Here is a 17,515-nt window from a genome sequence, read left to right as displayed (position 1 = left end):
GCTTTTATATCTTTTTAGGATAGAAGCAAGCAAGATGACATGATTCATGACAATGTTAACAAGCATTGGGAAACTTAGGGAAAGAGAACCTCATAAACGACTTTGATACCCCAACTATCTCGAATCTCCTACAATTTTTGGAGGTTGCACCCTTGTATCCCAAAGAATGCATGCATTCCTCTTGCCCTTAATGTTGGAGAGGAGAGGAGGCACATATAAATCACGAGTAGCAACAATGGCACACACCTTGGTCTCGAAAACCACATGCAAGTTGGGAACGGAAGCCCACACTAAGCATTTTGACACGAGAATGTCTTCTACTGAGAAGGTGGTAGACCAAGGCAAGTTGTGAACCAATTTTTATTTGAAGCTAACATAATAGGAGGGAACTCGGTTCCTCTCACCTTGAGAATCCCCCAAAATCTTGTAGAAGCCCTACCCCACAAACCTGAAAATAACCTAGGTTACAATGAGCTTTAAAGTTGATGAGAAACCATCTAAAACTCTTCATTTGAGGGGACACATCCCATAAATAACAAATAGTGCCATGTAGTTGCAAAACCATAGTATCTTTGAGAGAAAGAGAATGTGGGAAGATCGATGCACTTTATGCACCTACATAGGTCTGTAAGGCATCAAAGCATACATTCAGCATGATTAACCTTCTACATTTTGGCAGTAAGAGCTTGAGCCATAGCATGAGCATCGACGATCTTCTCCTTTACATACATTGCATAGGATTCAACATCCATGTAGCTATGTACTATTTTCTTTTGAACTTTGGGTTACATAAAGCCCTCCTGAGCATGCTCTTCCCCAAGCCTTCTAGCTTTGCATGCACGTTGCTTGACAAAGGTGTCATTAACCTTTCCTCCTACCTCAGAGAAGTTTTCCCAAAAACATGCTCTTCTACTCCAACCACGATTTTCTCTTTCAAGCCAAGGGGGCATTCAGCCTAAATATTTCGTTCACCCGGAAGAAAAACAAGCTAATGCAAGATTTACGAACTCAGGCGCAAAAAAAATTGAAAGGTTTTCATTGAAAAAAGCAAAAACAGGAAATTGCAATTAGCCAACTATTTGGAATTCTGGAGGAGTGTTTTTCTTCATTCGCCTCGCTTCTCTCTTGCGTTTCTCTCTTCTCAGAGAGCGTACTCTTCCATCACAGCAGACGTCTTCTTTCTCCATCAGACAGACGCCATGAAGACCACCAAAGGTGGGAAGGTCATGAATCCCACCGACGCCTACCGTAAGGAGCTTCGCAAGAAGGAACTCAAACGCGTGCGTCTCCCTTCCCCTTATCTCCGTGTGTCTCACTCCTTTCAAGGATTCTATTCACTCTAAATCTTAGACTTTTAGGCATGAAAATTTCAAGAAGTTACTGTTTTTCCCTTTTATCCGTTTCTTGATCCTCAAATAGACCTGTTTACTAGAACGCAGCGGCCGTAAACAACGATTCACCATTGCTTCTTTAGGTGCGTGCAGAGGCAACCTTGCAGAGAAATGTCGGTGTATTGATTTGCCACGGTTGTGCTTTACTCATCTTTTGGACTCTGTACAGACAAGGCTGAGTAGGGATAGAAACTTTCGTGTCCTTTCAAGAAAAATGTTGCGAATGTCATGTTTCGTCTTAGAATTTTTGGAATTACGGACTTGAGTCAAGGACACAGCTGTAAGACGTTAGAAAGGACTCTGACATGCATTCGTTAGGCACCCTAGGCTACCATCCACCCATTGTTTAGCAACAAAATTCTGGGTACTTGGGCCAGAGGTGTATGCAAGTGAGCACTGGATTACATCAGGCTGCGTCAGTTTATATTAGCTGAGAGAGCAATGCAGGTGCCATGCGAGCATTGTTCCTATCCATAGATAGGATAGCTCGCAAGCTGGACAAACAATGAGACTCTTAGATACATTTTTGATGGCTCATCCCTTTTCATGGCTGGGGTAAAGAATCAACTTGTTCATTCAGGAGAGAGTGTTTTGACCCATAATGTCGTATTACCATAGATTTTCAACTTTGTAGTGATCTTGTTTACGGGCTCATATTCTTTGAACTCAAATTTGAGTTGTTTGCTGCCACTTTCAAGTAGCAGAAACATTGGGTATGATGTGATAGATGATAGGACATGTTTGGCTGGGATGAATGAGTTGTGGCATGGTTCTGACTCATCATACACAACTGAAACATTCTTTGAACTCAAATTTGAGTTATTTGCTGCCACTTTCAAGTAGCAGAAACATTGGGTATGATGTGATAGATGATAGGGCATTTTGGCTGGGATGATTGAGTCGTAGCATGGTTTTGACTTATCATACACAATTGAAACATTATCCAATCAAGTAGAAACTTTTATTTGCTTGGACAAATTGATTGAATAGGGAGTACCAAGGTTTCATAGGTGTATGTAGATTACTCACAAGTGACAAGTGCTGCAATTATCATATGGTTTTGCTTCTAGGGTAGAGATTTTCAGAAGTATCGTTGCTGGTCAATCAACATGTGTATACATATTGTGCAATACATCTTGCAATCTTACATGTATATTACACATAGCAAACAAAGAATGTTCACACACACACACACACACACACACACATCTAGCGCTTTCAAAATTAGAAATCATGTAGATTGAATGCACTGGTATTGAAGGCTATTGTAGAATGTTCAGAATTGACTAGTGTTCATGAAGTTCGAAGTTTCTCGAGATTGTACTCTTATTATAGAAGATCCATTAAATGGTTTGCACTGGTTGTTGGATTATTGCATGATTTAACCAAGAAAGCAATGGCATTCTAATGGACCAAGTCGAGAAGAAAGCTTCTGAAACTCTTAAGTTCTATATCAACAAAGAACTTGTTTTGATTATAGCTATTTTGTCAAAACCTTTCTTTGTGGAATGTCATGCTTCAACAGATTGCATTGGTGTAGTCTTGAACCAGAAAGTGGATGGAGTTGCTTGTATAAGCAAAAGATTGCAAAGTGCAGAAAATAATGCTACTATCTATGAAAAGGAGTTAATAGTCATCATTCAAGCTTTAAAAGATTGAAGACACTTTCTTTTAGATGAAAAATTTATCATCAAGACAGATTGTGATAGTCTGAGACATTTTTTCAACCAGCCAACGATTTCTAAGAAGCATATTCGATGGGCCAATTATTTAGCTCAATTTAACTTTCAAATATCGCATATCTTTGGGAAGTAAAACAAGGTAGCTGATCTTCTGTTAAGAAGACCTTAGATTTATGCAGTGTGCATGATCCATCCTATAGATTTCAGTAGTATGAGGGATATATATGCTTTTGATAAAGATTTTAAAATCATTTGGGAGAGTTTACAACTTGGTAAAAGGGTAAACTCTTATGTTATTAAAGATGGATTTCTTTTTGATGTGAGAATAAGTTATGTGTTACTAAAGATCTTAGGTCTAAAGAAATGGAAGAATATCATGCGGCTCCTTATATGGCTCATCGTGGTATTTTGGCCACAACCAAGGCACTTGAAATGTATTATCTAGGAATGTCTTGTATGCTAGAAGATTAAGTTTAATTGCTAAAAACTTGTAGGGCTTTTGCAACCATTACCATTTTCGAACCAATCTTGGGAACGCATTACTATGCATTTTATTTTTGTCTTGCCAAAATCAACAAACGACAATGATAGCATTGTTAGCAGTCATGTTTGTCATGCCTTGTCATCTCTTGCCTGTGAGCCTTAGTCCGAGTCAGACGAGGACTTTAGGAGCTCTGACTTGTCTATCATTTGTTTTGACGGAGGAGGTAGCTCATTCTAGAGCACTCAGTTTATTGCATTTCAATGCATTTTTTCCTCTAGTCGAGATTTTATGTGCATTTCCCGAGGCAGTTTCTGCATTCTTCAGTTTGTCTCACCTGCCAGACATTGTCCATCCTTTTCGAGATTTTTCTGAGCATTCCTAGCATTTTTATGTTGGTCAGACATGTTTTTGACCTCAAATTTCAGGTTGGTCAGTTTTTGGGTTTTTTGGCTGTTTATAGCAATTTCCCACTTGGCAGCCAGTTGTATTATCATCTTCCCTCCTTCCTTGGCAGGTGCACGCTCCGACTCTATTATCTTTCTCCGTTGTTGATGTTGCTATCATCATTAGCCTAATTTGGTGACCTCACTGACGCTCGGGCTGCTTGGAGGGACTAATCAGTCCAGAGCTTTGTATTCAACATTCATTTTAGTCAGTGCAGTATTTCTTTCTTCATTTTTTGTTTCCTTTCTCTCTCTCTCTCTCTCTCTGTGTTCGTATTCCTTCTTCTGTTGCGTACTCTCACAAGCATAAGGACTATTATTGATAGGTTTAGCAAATAGACTCATTTCATTCTAGTCAATAAGACTATCAAGTCTCAACATATGGCTAGAATATTTATTCGACAAATCTTTAAGTATCATGGGTTATCACAATTCATCGCAGGTGATAGAGATCCACGAATCACTATTCTCTTTTGGGGATCTCTTTTGGAAAATTTGGGTACAAAGCTTACATTTTTTTCTTTTTATCATCCTTAAACAGATACTCAAAGTGAGATAGCTGATCTCACAATATTGGATATATTGAAGTGCTACTACCTTGAAGCCAACCATAGTGACAGAAAACGGCCGGAATGACCCCCCGGCACGCGGAATCGCCATCCTCGATATGAAGCCGTTGTGGGACGCGTTGCGAATTGGTGGAACGTTCCCTGTTCCGTTTAAGACAGAGAACGCCACGTAGTACCTATTTATCTTCGGTTGGCCATTGCTCCTGCTGCCCGATCGTCTGCGATTGCGCGTTTCACCCGCCTCTTGCGTGCTACTCCCGCTCGAGATCATCTGTTCGTTTCTGCCCCAGTGACCAGTCTGTATAACGCCCCCTGTTCCTTGTTGCCCCGCGTTAGTCCTAGCCGCTAGTTCCTCCGTCTCCTCCGGTCTCCAACCTCTCTTCTTTCTTCTTTCTTCTCCCTTCTCTTTTTCCTTCTTCCTTCTCTTCACTTTTCCCTTCACTTCTTCCTTTTTCCTTGGACCTTCTCCCTTCTCTTCCTTTCTCTCCTCTTCTCTTGAGTCTTTCTTCCTCTCCAAGTTCCAAGTTCTCTATTCTTCTCCTCTTCTCTTTTTCTTATTCCTTCTCTCATTTTCCCTTCTCTCTCGACTCTTGAGTGAGTCTTGACTCTTAATCCTTCTTCCTTCTCTCGAGACTCCAGTTCTCACTTCTCTCGAGCTATTTTTCTGAAATGGCTTCATCTTCCTGTCTCGCTCGTCAGGTTGGTGGTCGAGGAAGAAGGTTCGATGATTGGTCATGGTGGGAAGAAGTAAATGCTGATCGTCCATTGAGTGGTGAAGGATCTTGACCATGGACTTGCAAGCTTTGCCCATACAAGCGAAGTAGTGGAGCAAACAAGGTAATCCATTGAGCCGAGCATTTGTATTTTGAATTTTTATTGATTTTAAATTTTCAAAGTTACTTAAATATTAGAATATAGAATACCAATTGCTACTTGTTCTGTTTTATGCATAATTAGGTCAGAGCTCATATTCTACATGAGCAAACTTCAGAGGTACAGTTTTGTCCGAATGTGACCTTGGAGAAGCAAAGGGAGCTTTGTGACCGAGTAGCAACTCAACAAGCTTATCTTGCATCTAGACCACGACGTGTTGCAGTTGACCCTGCAACTTTTGTGACACCATCTCCATCAGATGTATGTAGAGCAGGGCCAGTATCACGAAGTGCTACCTCCTTCCTTACCTACTGCATCAACCATGGCATCAATAGCGCTACATGTTGCACGTAGACAGAGCACACTTGATGCTAGTTGGGATCCCAAGAAGGAAGAGGTGGACACATTAGTTACACACTTTTTTTTATCACGACCACATTCAATTTCGTGCAGCTAGGTCAAAGTATTTTACATTGATGTGTAAAAAGATTGGTGAGTATGGCCCTTCGTATGTACCTCCATTATCAGAGACCTTACGCACCACTTTGCTCGACAAAGAAAAGCGCCTTGTTGAGCAAGCAACAGTGACTAGAAAGAGCGTGTGGGCTAAAAATGGAGTTTCCTTGATTGATGATGGTTCGAGTGATACATGCAAGCGATCCATTCATGGTATGGTTGCTTATTCTCGTGGGGAAATGTATTTCATATCTTCACATGATGCATTGGGGACAAGAAAGTCAGCAGATGTACTTGCAGCAAAGTGGGTTACATGTATTGAGCTTATTGGCCCGGAGCATGTTGTGGGAGTTGTTGCAGATGGAGAGCTTGCAAATAGGGCAACAGGTGCTATTATCCAGGGATATTATCCGCATATCACAACTTTATATTGTATGGCTTATTGCTTGAACAACCTACTAAAGGATATTGGGAAACCGTAATGGATTGCACCTGTCGTAGAGCAAGGAGCTCAAATGGTTAGCTTTGTTTTGAATCACCAGTTTCTTCGCCATCATTTCTCTTTTTGCGGTCGAAGAAGACACTTTTAAAATACTCTGATACTAGATTTGCCTTTTAACTTCTTGATGCTAGGTAGATTAAGAGAATGCAATGGTGCCTTGAGGCAACTTCTTAGTGATGAGTTTACCTCATCAACATTGGTAGATACTCCTACAGGTATCTTATGCTTGGAGAAAGCAAATAACTCCACTTTTTGGGATGATGTAAAGGGGATAGATGCTATGGTATTACCTATTGTATATTTATTGAGGGTTATGGATACTATGCAACTTTGCATTGGCAAGGTATATGAGGCTATGGATAGGCTGAATGAAAAGTTGCAAGAATTGGCACCAAATGATAAGGCGTATGAGGAGATACGTCATTTAGTTGTGACGAGGTGGAACTCCTATAGCTCACCCATGTATGCAGCTTCATTTGTTGTGGATCTCGAGTTTCAGGGCAAGGGTTAGGAGAATGACACTGAGGTTATGGATACATAGAGACTTATATTGTCTCGTCTAGTGCCTGATCATGGCACTAGATAAAAGATCAGAGATCTGTTTTCATGTTATAGGACCTTTCGGGGTTCTTTTGGTTGTGGGGATGCATAGGAGGAACACTGTAAGATTGGGGTAGCTTTGTGGTGGGAGGACTGTGGTTTGGATGGTCTTGAGTTGCAGCAACTACCCATTCGTATTTTGATTCAGTCAGTTAGCTCCTCTTGTTTAGAGCAATTGTGGAGTATATACGCTCACATTGCTTCAAAGAAGAGGAATCATCTTGGTGTGGAGAGGGTAAAAGATCTAGTATTCGTTAGTGCTAATTTGAGAATGTTATGTAACAGTATGACAACAAAGCCCAATCCATTCACAGAGTAGGAGATGCAGCAAGAACAGGAGACACATGCTGATGTTGAGGGAGATACAACAATTGATGGTATACATGATGATGAGGCTGGCACTTCAGGAGTAGCTAGAGCAGTCTCAGATCATGATGATGATCTTTGATTTAATTCACTTATGATGAGTCTCATGATACATGACACATGTACATTGTATATGATATTATGATCATTGATGACAATGTGACACTTGGGTTGTTGACAGTTGTGCCATGTCGATATGATATTTGTACTTGAGTCTTGCAGTCTTGCTGTTGCCCTTTGGGCTATTTTGGCATGTCGCATTTTGCTTCAGTCTAGAGATTAGACTTTATATTTGTAGTCTTTTTTGGGGCAATGAGCATGTTCTTTCAAAGATTAAGTTTTTTGGCAATGGGACCATAGGTATCTTTCAACTTAGACTTCAAAGTTTAGTTCATTGTTCATTGTTTTATCATTTATGGCATATGTGTTATGCACTTTATTATTTATAATTGAATAGCTTACCTCTTGAGCCTTGTAAGTTGCAATCCAATTTCTAATGAGTAGTTTTAGAATGATGCACAATATCTTAAATTTTAAAACTTAAAATGATTTGTCCTTGTGGATTATATACCTTGGTTTTAACACTCCAGAGTCCACATGGATTATGAGTGAAATATTACAATTTTTTCATGAATTTTAATTTTTTAAATGCCATTCCCGTTCCCACGTCCCCATTCCCTAGGTTTGGTGTCCTTGTCTCTGTCACCGTCCTCGTCCCCGTTCCTGTTCCCGTTCCCCGTTAGACCATTCATACTTCTAGAAGTAAAGCACCATTTAATATCTATATGGAAAACTACTTTTATTATCTATTCTTAAAACCAAGGAGAAGATATTTCATGCCGATGAGTTCATATGTGATACGGATACAGTTTTTGTCCAAGTTAGACAAGCTATCCAAAGATCATAAGAAAAGAAAGTAGCAGATAAGCATCAAAGGTAAATGATTTTACAAGGAGGAGATTGGGTGTTGTTGAAATTTGACAAAGCTTGTTTTAGAAGATCTAACAAGCCTTCATTCCAAGTCACTAAGTTCGCAACAAGAAATTATGGGCCATGTCAAGTCATTGAAAAAATTAATGATGTTTGTTTTAGGTTACAACTTGTAGAGCATTGGAGAATTCACAATGCTTTTCATATCCATCTTCTAAAGCTCTATAAAGGGTCTCTACCATTGAAACCTGTAATAGAGGATTCATCTAAACTTGGCATTTGTAGAGAACAATCCCTACCCAATGAACTTCGAATTGAGCAGATTGCATGTAACCGGCCTATTCACTCTAAAGGGCGGTAGTGTACAACCAAAATACATAAATGCTTTCACCCAATTTACAGTCGTCCACTTTACTTGAACTTAAAGACACAGAATCAAGAAGAAAAATAGGAAGCTAGAATGCTCCTGTTGCCACTCAGACACCCTGTTGGCCCCTAAGTCAGGCGCCCCTTGCGGTATTTCTTTATTTTTAAAAAGAGAGAAAATATAGCGGGCTATCTTTTACCTATTCTGGGTGAAATTTGGCAGCATAACAATACAATTACTGACCTAAAACAAGTTGACCAGGAGGGAAAACTCCGCTCAAGCCTGAAACTTTTGGTTGGAGTGCAAAATTGACCATTTCAGTCTGCTGTAATTACTGGTTCAGACCTGTTCTGAAACCTGTTTTCAACTCATACTGTCCCCTGCACTGTTCAGCCCTCTGTAATTACTGGTTCAGACCTGTTCTGACACCTGTTCTCAGCTCATATTGTTCCCTGCACAGTCCTGTATCATCTGGGCCAAGTGCCCCTTGATTTTGACATCAATTGGGCTCTGAAATAACCTCTGAACAGTCCAGAATCAGAACTGATTTAATGCTGTTTCAGACACTTGCTGGGTGAGGTTACCACCCTCACCTGTTCCTGCTTGTGGGCAGCAAACAACTGCTCCTGTTCCTGGAGAAAAAAGGCTCTTGCCTCATGCAAAAACAGCATATTCCACACAGCTGTACCTGATTCAGAAGAAAGGCCCTTGATTCTGCAGCATAACCATACTGTCAGGGAGAGAAAGAGAGAGAGTAGGAAGCAAGCTCAGCCCTTTGTGCTACATAGACAAGATAGTTCAGCTCTCAAGAGCTCTCCATCTGCAGCTGTTTATCACAAATGAGCCCCTAACCATCAAAAAACTGCACGCCAGCCCTCTTTAAAGAGGTAAGTGCACCAATTTGTGCCAAGTGGCAGCACTGGAAGATATTTCCTATTCCAGCCTTCCAGTCTAAAATTCTCCATCCTCGGTGCAGAATTTGACCTCGGCACAGACCAGAAGATTGATCCTCGTGCAAAAACGAAGATAATGACGCGAATAGATTCTGAGGTCCAAAAATAGTAACTCCCTGAATTTTACGAGTTGCTTCCATTGCATCCCACTAGTCTTCTGACCATCTTTGCAGACTATGGCTACATCCAAATTTGTAATGTAGCTCAACTGAAAGTGAATTTCCACTAATGACCCCACATGGACTAATCTCTTGCAGATTTGTCCATCTTCACTTTGAACTAGTCAACACACTTGTCCATATACACTTTCACAAGTCTCTTCTAGGCTTGTAAATTTACAGTGCCATCCGTCTCTTCCAGACTTATACTGGACCTTAACTGTCCAGTCTTGACTCACTAGACATTCCTGTCCGATTCACATACTGGCCATGCAACTCAGGCGTTTAGATTTCAAGAGAGATCCTTCCAAAAAGAAAAACCAAATAAAATAATAATAAGGAAATCAGCAATAAGATAATAGTTGTCATAGTCTTGTGACATTGCATGTTGCAAAGCTAAGATTGCCATACGAAATGGTTATCAGGATGCTTTTTTTCCATATTATTTTGAATAATGACTATAATTACTACCTTACCAATGGCCTTGAACTGGATAGTTTGGATGGGCCATAGAGGGTAATGACTCTTATGTTTGACAGAGCCTCAAACATAAGTTGGAGCTTCTCCCACGCCTTGGGAGATGCTCTACAAGAGGTGATCATCCGGAGGACTTCCTTTGAGAAGCATCAAAGAAGTGCTAAGTATGCTTTGGCATTGTTGTTGTTCCAATTGAGGATTGCTTTCTCATATTTGTCATCATTCCAATTGGATAGAAGAAGAGAATTGGGGAAGCAAGGTAGAATCTGAAACAATGTACCAGAGATGCTTTTGCACAAGCCACCCTTTCATCATTGCACTCCAAATTAGATAATCAGGGCTTGTCATTATTGTTACAATGTGAGGAGCCAATGATAGATGCTATGTAGAGAAGATAGTAATAAGTCTAATACCAAGAGTTCAATAGTTCAAGCAAGAGAAAACAGGTCAGATGAAAGACAAGAGAGGAACAATATGTGGAGTGAGTGTAGTGAACCGAGGCACTACAAGCAACATGTGTGAACCTCCCCTCTGATGTGTAATCGGGCTGAAAATGCAGAAAAGATGACAACACAGGCATGAAAATGTCAATGCCTGCAAAAAAGAAAGGAAGTTACTACAGAAAGATGAAAGTGTCAGCTGTCTAATACAAATGATGGCAAACCTGATCAAAATGCAAAATGCAGCAGTGAAATACAGGGTACAGTACTGAAAACATAAGGTAAACAGGCCGCTCAGCTGATAGATAAGGTGACCAGGCCAGCTGGGTAGGTGTAGCAGTGAAACACAAATCTTGCAATGGTCAGGAAGAGTGATCAGGCCTGACAGGAAGCTTGGGCCTTGACATCATGTTAGATGAATATGGAGCAATGGAAGCAAAAAGATGGTTGTTGTGAACACAGAGAAAAACTGAACAGAATAACAAGAACAAACAAGCTTAGAAATACCTGGTGAAACCTATTCATACCTCTTGTTTTAGAATGCCCTTGGCAGCTATGTTTATGGCAACTCAAGGACTTGTCCCCTAAGGAGTAAACATTTGCTTCTTTGTCTTGGATCTGGAGTTTTCTTGGTCACCATATACGCTACATTTGAAGGTTGATTTTGTGCAAATCTTTTGAAGTCCCCTTTGAGAATGTACATAGGTGTATCATGAGATTGTATAAGAGGCAATAGTGGTGAATATGCTCTCTCTCTCTCTCTCTCTCTCTCTCTCTCTCTCGTGTTTCACCCTAGGCATGTATTGACGACCATGCCTTAACAACTTCATCTTTGTGTTCTCTTGCCCTTGGCATGTATGGATTGTTTTGCAATGACCTATTTCTTAATTACTACTTTGCATTGTCATATTGTAAGACATTTTACAAAATGAAGCTTCAAGGTTTCCCTCATCTGATGACAAAAGAAAAAAAATGTCAGAAATGCAATGCAGGTACAGTTTGTCGTGTTTTATTTATCTCAAAAAGATTTGCTTTATTCTATCTTTCAGCTTAAAATATTGTGATGTTAAAAGAAGATATTTCTGGCACTCATTCTTTTTTCTTTGCAACGTTTCATGTTTTTGTGTTTCAACCTCACTTTAAGCATATTAGATAGCTGATGCAAAATTGGAAACTGTCCTTTTTCAGAACAAAAAGGAGAGGAAAAAAGTACGAGAGGTTGGGATCTTGAAAAAGGATCCAGAGGCCCTAAGGGATCAAATTCGGAGACTTGAAATGATGAGTAAGAGTTTTTCCATTCTTTACTTCTAATGTGTCCTTTGTTTCTTTTTCTGTGTTGGGGGCAGGGGGCGCGGTGGTAATATACCTCTTGATAACTTTTTAACACACGTTTTGTCTTAATAGTACCGGTAGGTTAAGCTCCAGTCATTTCAATGCTTGTGGTTATGTGTTTTTTTCACACATTATAACAGAGGAATGATTTGCGGGGGGGGTGTAATATACCTCTTGATAACTTTTTAACACACGTTTTGTCTTTAATAGTACCAGTAGGTTAAGCTCCAGTCTTTTCGATGCTTGTGGTTGTGTGTTTTTTTCACACATTATAACAGAGGAATGATTTGCAGTATGACTCAATTTTAATACATAGGCACTTGTTTCCTGAATGGAGTGTCTCAGGACTAGTAGTTTGGTAATGCATAAAGTGGGACGATGAGCTTTGGTTCTGTAGTCTCTAATTGTTGAGGAACTTTTCATAATAGTTATCATTGAATGTATTTTGATGCCTGTTGGGTTTATTGGTTAATTCTGCTTGGGCTTGATAATTGTGAGACGTGTTCAGGACAGGGGTCTTGAATTTTTATTTCAACTACATAACACAAGTCTTTGCTGTAAAGTCTATCTGATCTACAGTACAAGTTCGTTCTTTTATATTTTTAAAACCCTTAATTGTGCACAAACTGCATGACAAGATAGATAGGATTGCTTTCCTGTTGTTTCACCCACGACAGGGTGGCAAGCATTTTGGTATGACTTCACTATCATTCCTTCTTATTGAGACTTAGTAGACCCACCAGTTCCAAGTTATGAGTGGACTTCTATGGTTTATGAGAAAACTAGGAGTGGACATCTGTCTGTGGATGGGTTTCTCTTCTTATTACAGTCGTGCAAAAGATGTTTGGTAGTGAACTTTATGCGTATTGGAGCTGAAAAATCTATTCACATTTAGAATGACTGCTCATAGTTTAACAGGTACCTTTGTATCACTCGCTTTCATTGAAGTAGTAACTGACTTCATTGTTTTGTAACTACAAATAATAGGCTTGGCCTAGGTTGGCCTAGGTTAGAAGATGTTGATACATCAAATATTTTGAAGTAGTTAATGTCAATATAAAGCTGACTATTATCCAACAAAGTCTCCAATTTATACCTATGCTTAATTGTGTGTGAATATATGACGATGTCAGAATCTGCAAAGACTCATGTGCTTAGTTCTACATCCATAGACAACTGTTGCTTCAAGGGTCCAGCCTAGCATTCTGCATGTTAATCCTGATGTGTAGTTGAACACATTTTCAGTCATGTGGAACTTGTAACATCCGTAAGTTTTTCTCTTTTAAGAAGGGTTGGTATTTTCCTAGCTACTGCTAGAATTTTGACTGAAGATATGGTTGGAAGTGAACCGTTGTTGATAATATGCTACTAGCAGATGCTGTGGGACATCTATTGTTGGGTAGCTTGTACCCAGGATGGAAAAGATCAGTGTTGTTCACTGCTCTTTGAAAGGATAATCATGACTCTGAAGTTTCAGAAATGGATTTCTATGGCAAATTTGAACTGTGTAATAACAAATGTCAATCTTAGAATTCTTGCGAGATGGTTCATGGTTGGCAGGTAATGACATCACAGAAATCTTAAGCCTTAAATGGGCTTTCTTTTCTTTGGGAAAAGGCAGAAAACAATACTTTTTTTGCTGCTCAAAATTTGGAGTTTAAGATGTATTGAAAATATGGAGGTTAAACAATGGTGAACACGTTTGTGGCAGATGCTGGAAAATATTCGTTTGTCTTGGCTACTTGAGCAGCAGTCAAGGGCGTTCACTCTTACTAGCTTGTCTGCTAGGTGGGGCTTTAAGATTAGTCTGGTTCACTGTGCTTTGACCATGTGAGGGATCCCATATAATGTCATTTGACAGGTGAAATATGGATGAGGAGGATGTTACCCGAGCAGACTCGTGCAAATGGGGCTGTTAACCTTTTTTTAGTACACCTTTGATTTGGCTTTGATGTACGGCTTGTGCTTTTGTACAGAAGCTGATGGGGCTTTAGATAAAACAAGAAGGCATAAGAAGCGCCAACTAGAGGACACACTTAAACTAGTTCTGAAAAAGAGAAAGGTTATTGCACTAACCTTCTGCCTTATAGTTTAACTGGTCCTGCAGCAGCTAATTGTTAGTGATATTATCACAGGAATATGAGGAGAAGATGCGTGAAAAGGGTGAAGAGCCTGTGATGTTCAGGTCAGTACTGCTTTGGAACATTTTCTACTGTCAATGGACAGCGTAGGGAGTAACCTACAGAAATGCGTGTTGCAACTTGCTATGTAAACTCAATTAGGCCTCCCAATTTGGAGTTTTGAACCCAATACCTAGATTGATGGGCAAATAAATATTTATGTGGCTAGTGGTTAGTGCTCGATTATTTCTTTTTTACATTGTTTCTCAATGTGTTATTTATTGGCAGCCATCTATCTGCGCCACGGAGGCGGACTGCTGAAGAAGAACTAAAAGCCAAGTATCCTAGGCCAGAGGTAAATTTCATTGAATTCTTTCCATCCCTTTAAAGAATGTTCTTGCTTTTCAATGGTAATAAGCCATGTTTCTGCAGGATTCAATCTATTACAATCCAATTCTCAATCCTACTGGTGCACCACCGCCTGGCAAACCACCAATGTACAAGTCCTCTATTGGTGAGAACTCTGCTCTGCTTGTATGTTTGTAATGTCCTCCTGTCCTCAGATGATAGAGCTACAGAAGCAAAACTGAAAATTTTTACAGGACCTAGTACTGCTGCAGAAGGAGCTGCCGAAGATCCTGATGCAGAAGCAGCTGGCCTACCTGTACCTCCCCCTCCCCCTCCTCCTCCTCTCCCTGGTACTGGTGAAGGAACCTCTTCAGCAGGAGAGTCCATTACTTCCTTGCCTGTGCCACTGCCACCACCTCCCCCAGCTCCACCGCGTCCTGGAGCTTCTCTACCTCCATCTTTGCTACCTCCCCCTCCCCCACCTGGACCACCTCCAAAGGTGCGCACTCTTCCACCCCCACCACCCCCACCTAGGCCATTGCAAGCACCTCCAGTGAGTACTGGCATTGTGGAATCTGCAATAAATGTGAAGCCTCCAGGTACTGATGATGCAAGTGATAAGGCTGGAGGAAACGGGCAAGATTGGGTATGCCATTTATACCGGGAGAAACTTATTACATGAAATTGAATAAATCTCTTCTCTTCATTGTCTCTTTGTGAATAAAATGTCCTATTTTCTAAGCTGAACTGTTATGCAGGTTCCCCAAATCAAGGTGGAAGCGAAAGAAGAGAAAAATCGTGAAGTTAATCTGGATATCACTTCACAACAGAAACCACCACCCCCACCACCTCCAAGACCTGCAGGTCTTCCTCCACCTCCACCTCCACCTCTTACATCCATGATGAGGCCTAGCATAGGTCACATGCAGCAGAGTCTATCAGTTGAGGTGCTACCTCCTGGTGTTTCTCGGTTACCACCCCCACCTCCACCACCTGGTTTAAGGCCACCGTTGCCTGGCCCTCCAGTACCTCCTCCTAGGCTGATACCTACTGGAGTTGCTCCTGCTGGACCTTCCCAAGCTCGGCCTCTTTTAGTCCCCCCACTTGGACCACCACCAGCAAGGCCGCTTGTTGGCCCGTCCGGTGTTAATCCTATGACTAGTGACCCCAGGATACAGGATGGAAGTGTACCTGATGACTCTCTTAAGGGTTTAATAAAGCCGTCATATGTGAAGTCAGCTGCTGCAACAGTGGTGAAAAGGCCTCTTGCTCAGCATACACCAGAATTGACATCAATGGTGTGTGGTTGATTGAGTTGTCTTTGTTGGCATGAATTGTAGCACCTTTTAAAAGATTACAGTGGCAATTTCTAACAGCTAATCAGCTATTTTGGTTTGTTAGGTTCCGGCTTCTGTGCGTGTGCGTCGGGAAACTGTTCAGAAGGTGAAACCAAAATCTTCTGTTATAGTAAATACTGTAACAAATCTCACGAATATTCAGCCAGCACCGCCTGCTTCAAAGCCTCAAAGCATCGATGATTCCTATTCTGCCTTTTTGGAAGATATGAAGGCACTCGGTGCATTTGATGGGGATCTGTGATGATTATGCCTGTACAAGTCCTGTCATCTTACTCTTTCGTTTGAAACGCTCCTAATGCATAAGCACTGTCAGCTAGTTCCCCAATCTTGGTTGGGTATATTTCCATTGTTGAGTTGTGTGCATCAAAGCCGACATGGCTTCTCAGTTGGTATCAAGGGGAGTAGAAACATCTGGTGGAGCCGAACGATACTGGAGCATCAGCTAAGAATCTATAGCCCAAATTTCTGGGCAAAAAAGTGTGCAACTGTTGACAGGGAAGGGAGTAAACTGCATAACATGTTAAAAATTCACCTGAATGCAGTTGTTAACATATTGAATATGTGTAATTGGTAAATCTATGGCTTCGAGGTTTGCAAGAGTGCGCCTTCTTTAAAAACCTGATTTGAAAATTTGATCATTTCAGATGTTCTTAATGCTGGTATATCCAGGCACGAGGTTCATGTACTATTCATATTGAGTTAGTTGAGGTGAGGTTTACCTCTGACACTCAGTTCTGGCCTTTTGTGCTTGATTTAGTATTTGCAAATTAAGTGTTTTGCTGGTTCTCTGTTAAGGAGGGCAAGAGTCTTCATAGAATTGTAAAAATGTTTGGCTGAACTTCGCTGAAATTATTGATTTTTTGTTGGGCGAGTGAGGTCAGTAGTTTTGAGGTCGGCAGGCTGCATCCTAGTTTTTAATCACGTTGTTGTAAGGTATATGCTGGTAAGAGGGAGTGGTATTGCTAATCTTTTAAGGAGGTTTTGAGCACTGTTGCAGCGGATAATTGAATGAATTCATTGTCCGGCAACCGCTCAAAATGACAAACGTCGTATTCTTCTGAAGTCATCACTGCACTACGTAAGGTGTTCGATAATATGTTGTTGTGGCAATTGGAAGGAAAGTATACGTATGCTTGCATCATCTTTACTCTTTACATCAAGAGTCCAATAATGTAAAAAATGTCACATCAGTTAAGTCTAGTGCTATTTAGTGTTTGCAATTACTTTACCAGATTTCAGATCTCAAGTTTTTGGCCCTGCAAAAGAATAGCCGAGTATGTTTGTTCCCTGCAAAGGAGTGATGACAAAAATAACTAGTGAATGGATTTAAATAGTGAACGAATCGTAGGATTGTTGCAGCTCAAAAATGGGTGCGTACCCATCACCTCTACAAAAAGAAAGAAGAGAAAAGGGTCTTGAAAAATTTCAAATCGAGTGATGTATTGTGGATAGAGTACATTAGTTACTTGATTTGGAGCTTTGTGCATATTACGAATACGAGTCCTTGTTAGTCGTCTTGTGAGCTATGGAGATATTTGATGATTTTGTTCTTTCATTTTGCTGAACAATATTTGTATTCCTCTGATGAGACTACGGCATGGTACTCTTGGACTGGCATGCCACCTTTTAAAATCATACAATCCCACTTGGAGGATTTTAACTTTGC

General features: G+C 40.5%; 1 protein-coding gene across 2 annotated transcripts; it reads left to right on the top strand.

Annotated features, from left to right (window-relative positions):
* Window positions 1-1,028: 1,028 nt before the first annotated feature.
* On the top strand, window positions 1,029-16,650 carry ELF5 (proline-rich family protein). Of its 2 annotated transcripts, none has more exons than XM_087662452.1 (9): window positions 1,029-1,280; window positions 11,880-11,973; window positions 14,000-14,085; window positions 14,159-14,208; window positions 14,432-14,498; window positions 14,576-14,657; window positions 14,764-15,137; window positions 15,250-15,789; window positions 15,893-16,650. In XM_087662452.1, the coding sequence occupies exons 1-9, from the start codon at window positions 1,200-1,202 to the stop codon at window positions 16,088-16,090; spliced, it is 1,572 nt and encodes a 523-aa protein (XP_087518578.1). In that variant the 5' UTR covers window positions 1,029-1,199; the 3' UTR covers window positions 16,091-16,650. The 2 variants fall into 2 exon arrangements, with proteins under 2 accessions (XP_087518578.1, XP_087518577.1); XM_087662451.1 differs by having other exon boundaries at window positions 1,034-1,280; window positions 14,746-15,137; window positions 15,893-16,648.
* Window positions 16,651-17,515: the final 865 nt, after the last annotated feature.

Source organism: Lygodium microphyllum, chromosome 22, assembly GCF_053477565.2.
Source record: "Lygodium microphyllum isolate KBCC chromosome 22, Lygodium_microphyllum_v1.1.10, whole genome shotgun sequence".
NCBI lineage: Eukaryota > Viridiplantae > Streptophyta > Polypodiopsida > Schizaeales > Lygodiaceae > Lygodium > Lygodium microphyllum.
Note: the sequence above shows the minus strand (reverse complement) of the source record. Positions and strands in the feature narration are given on the sequence as shown.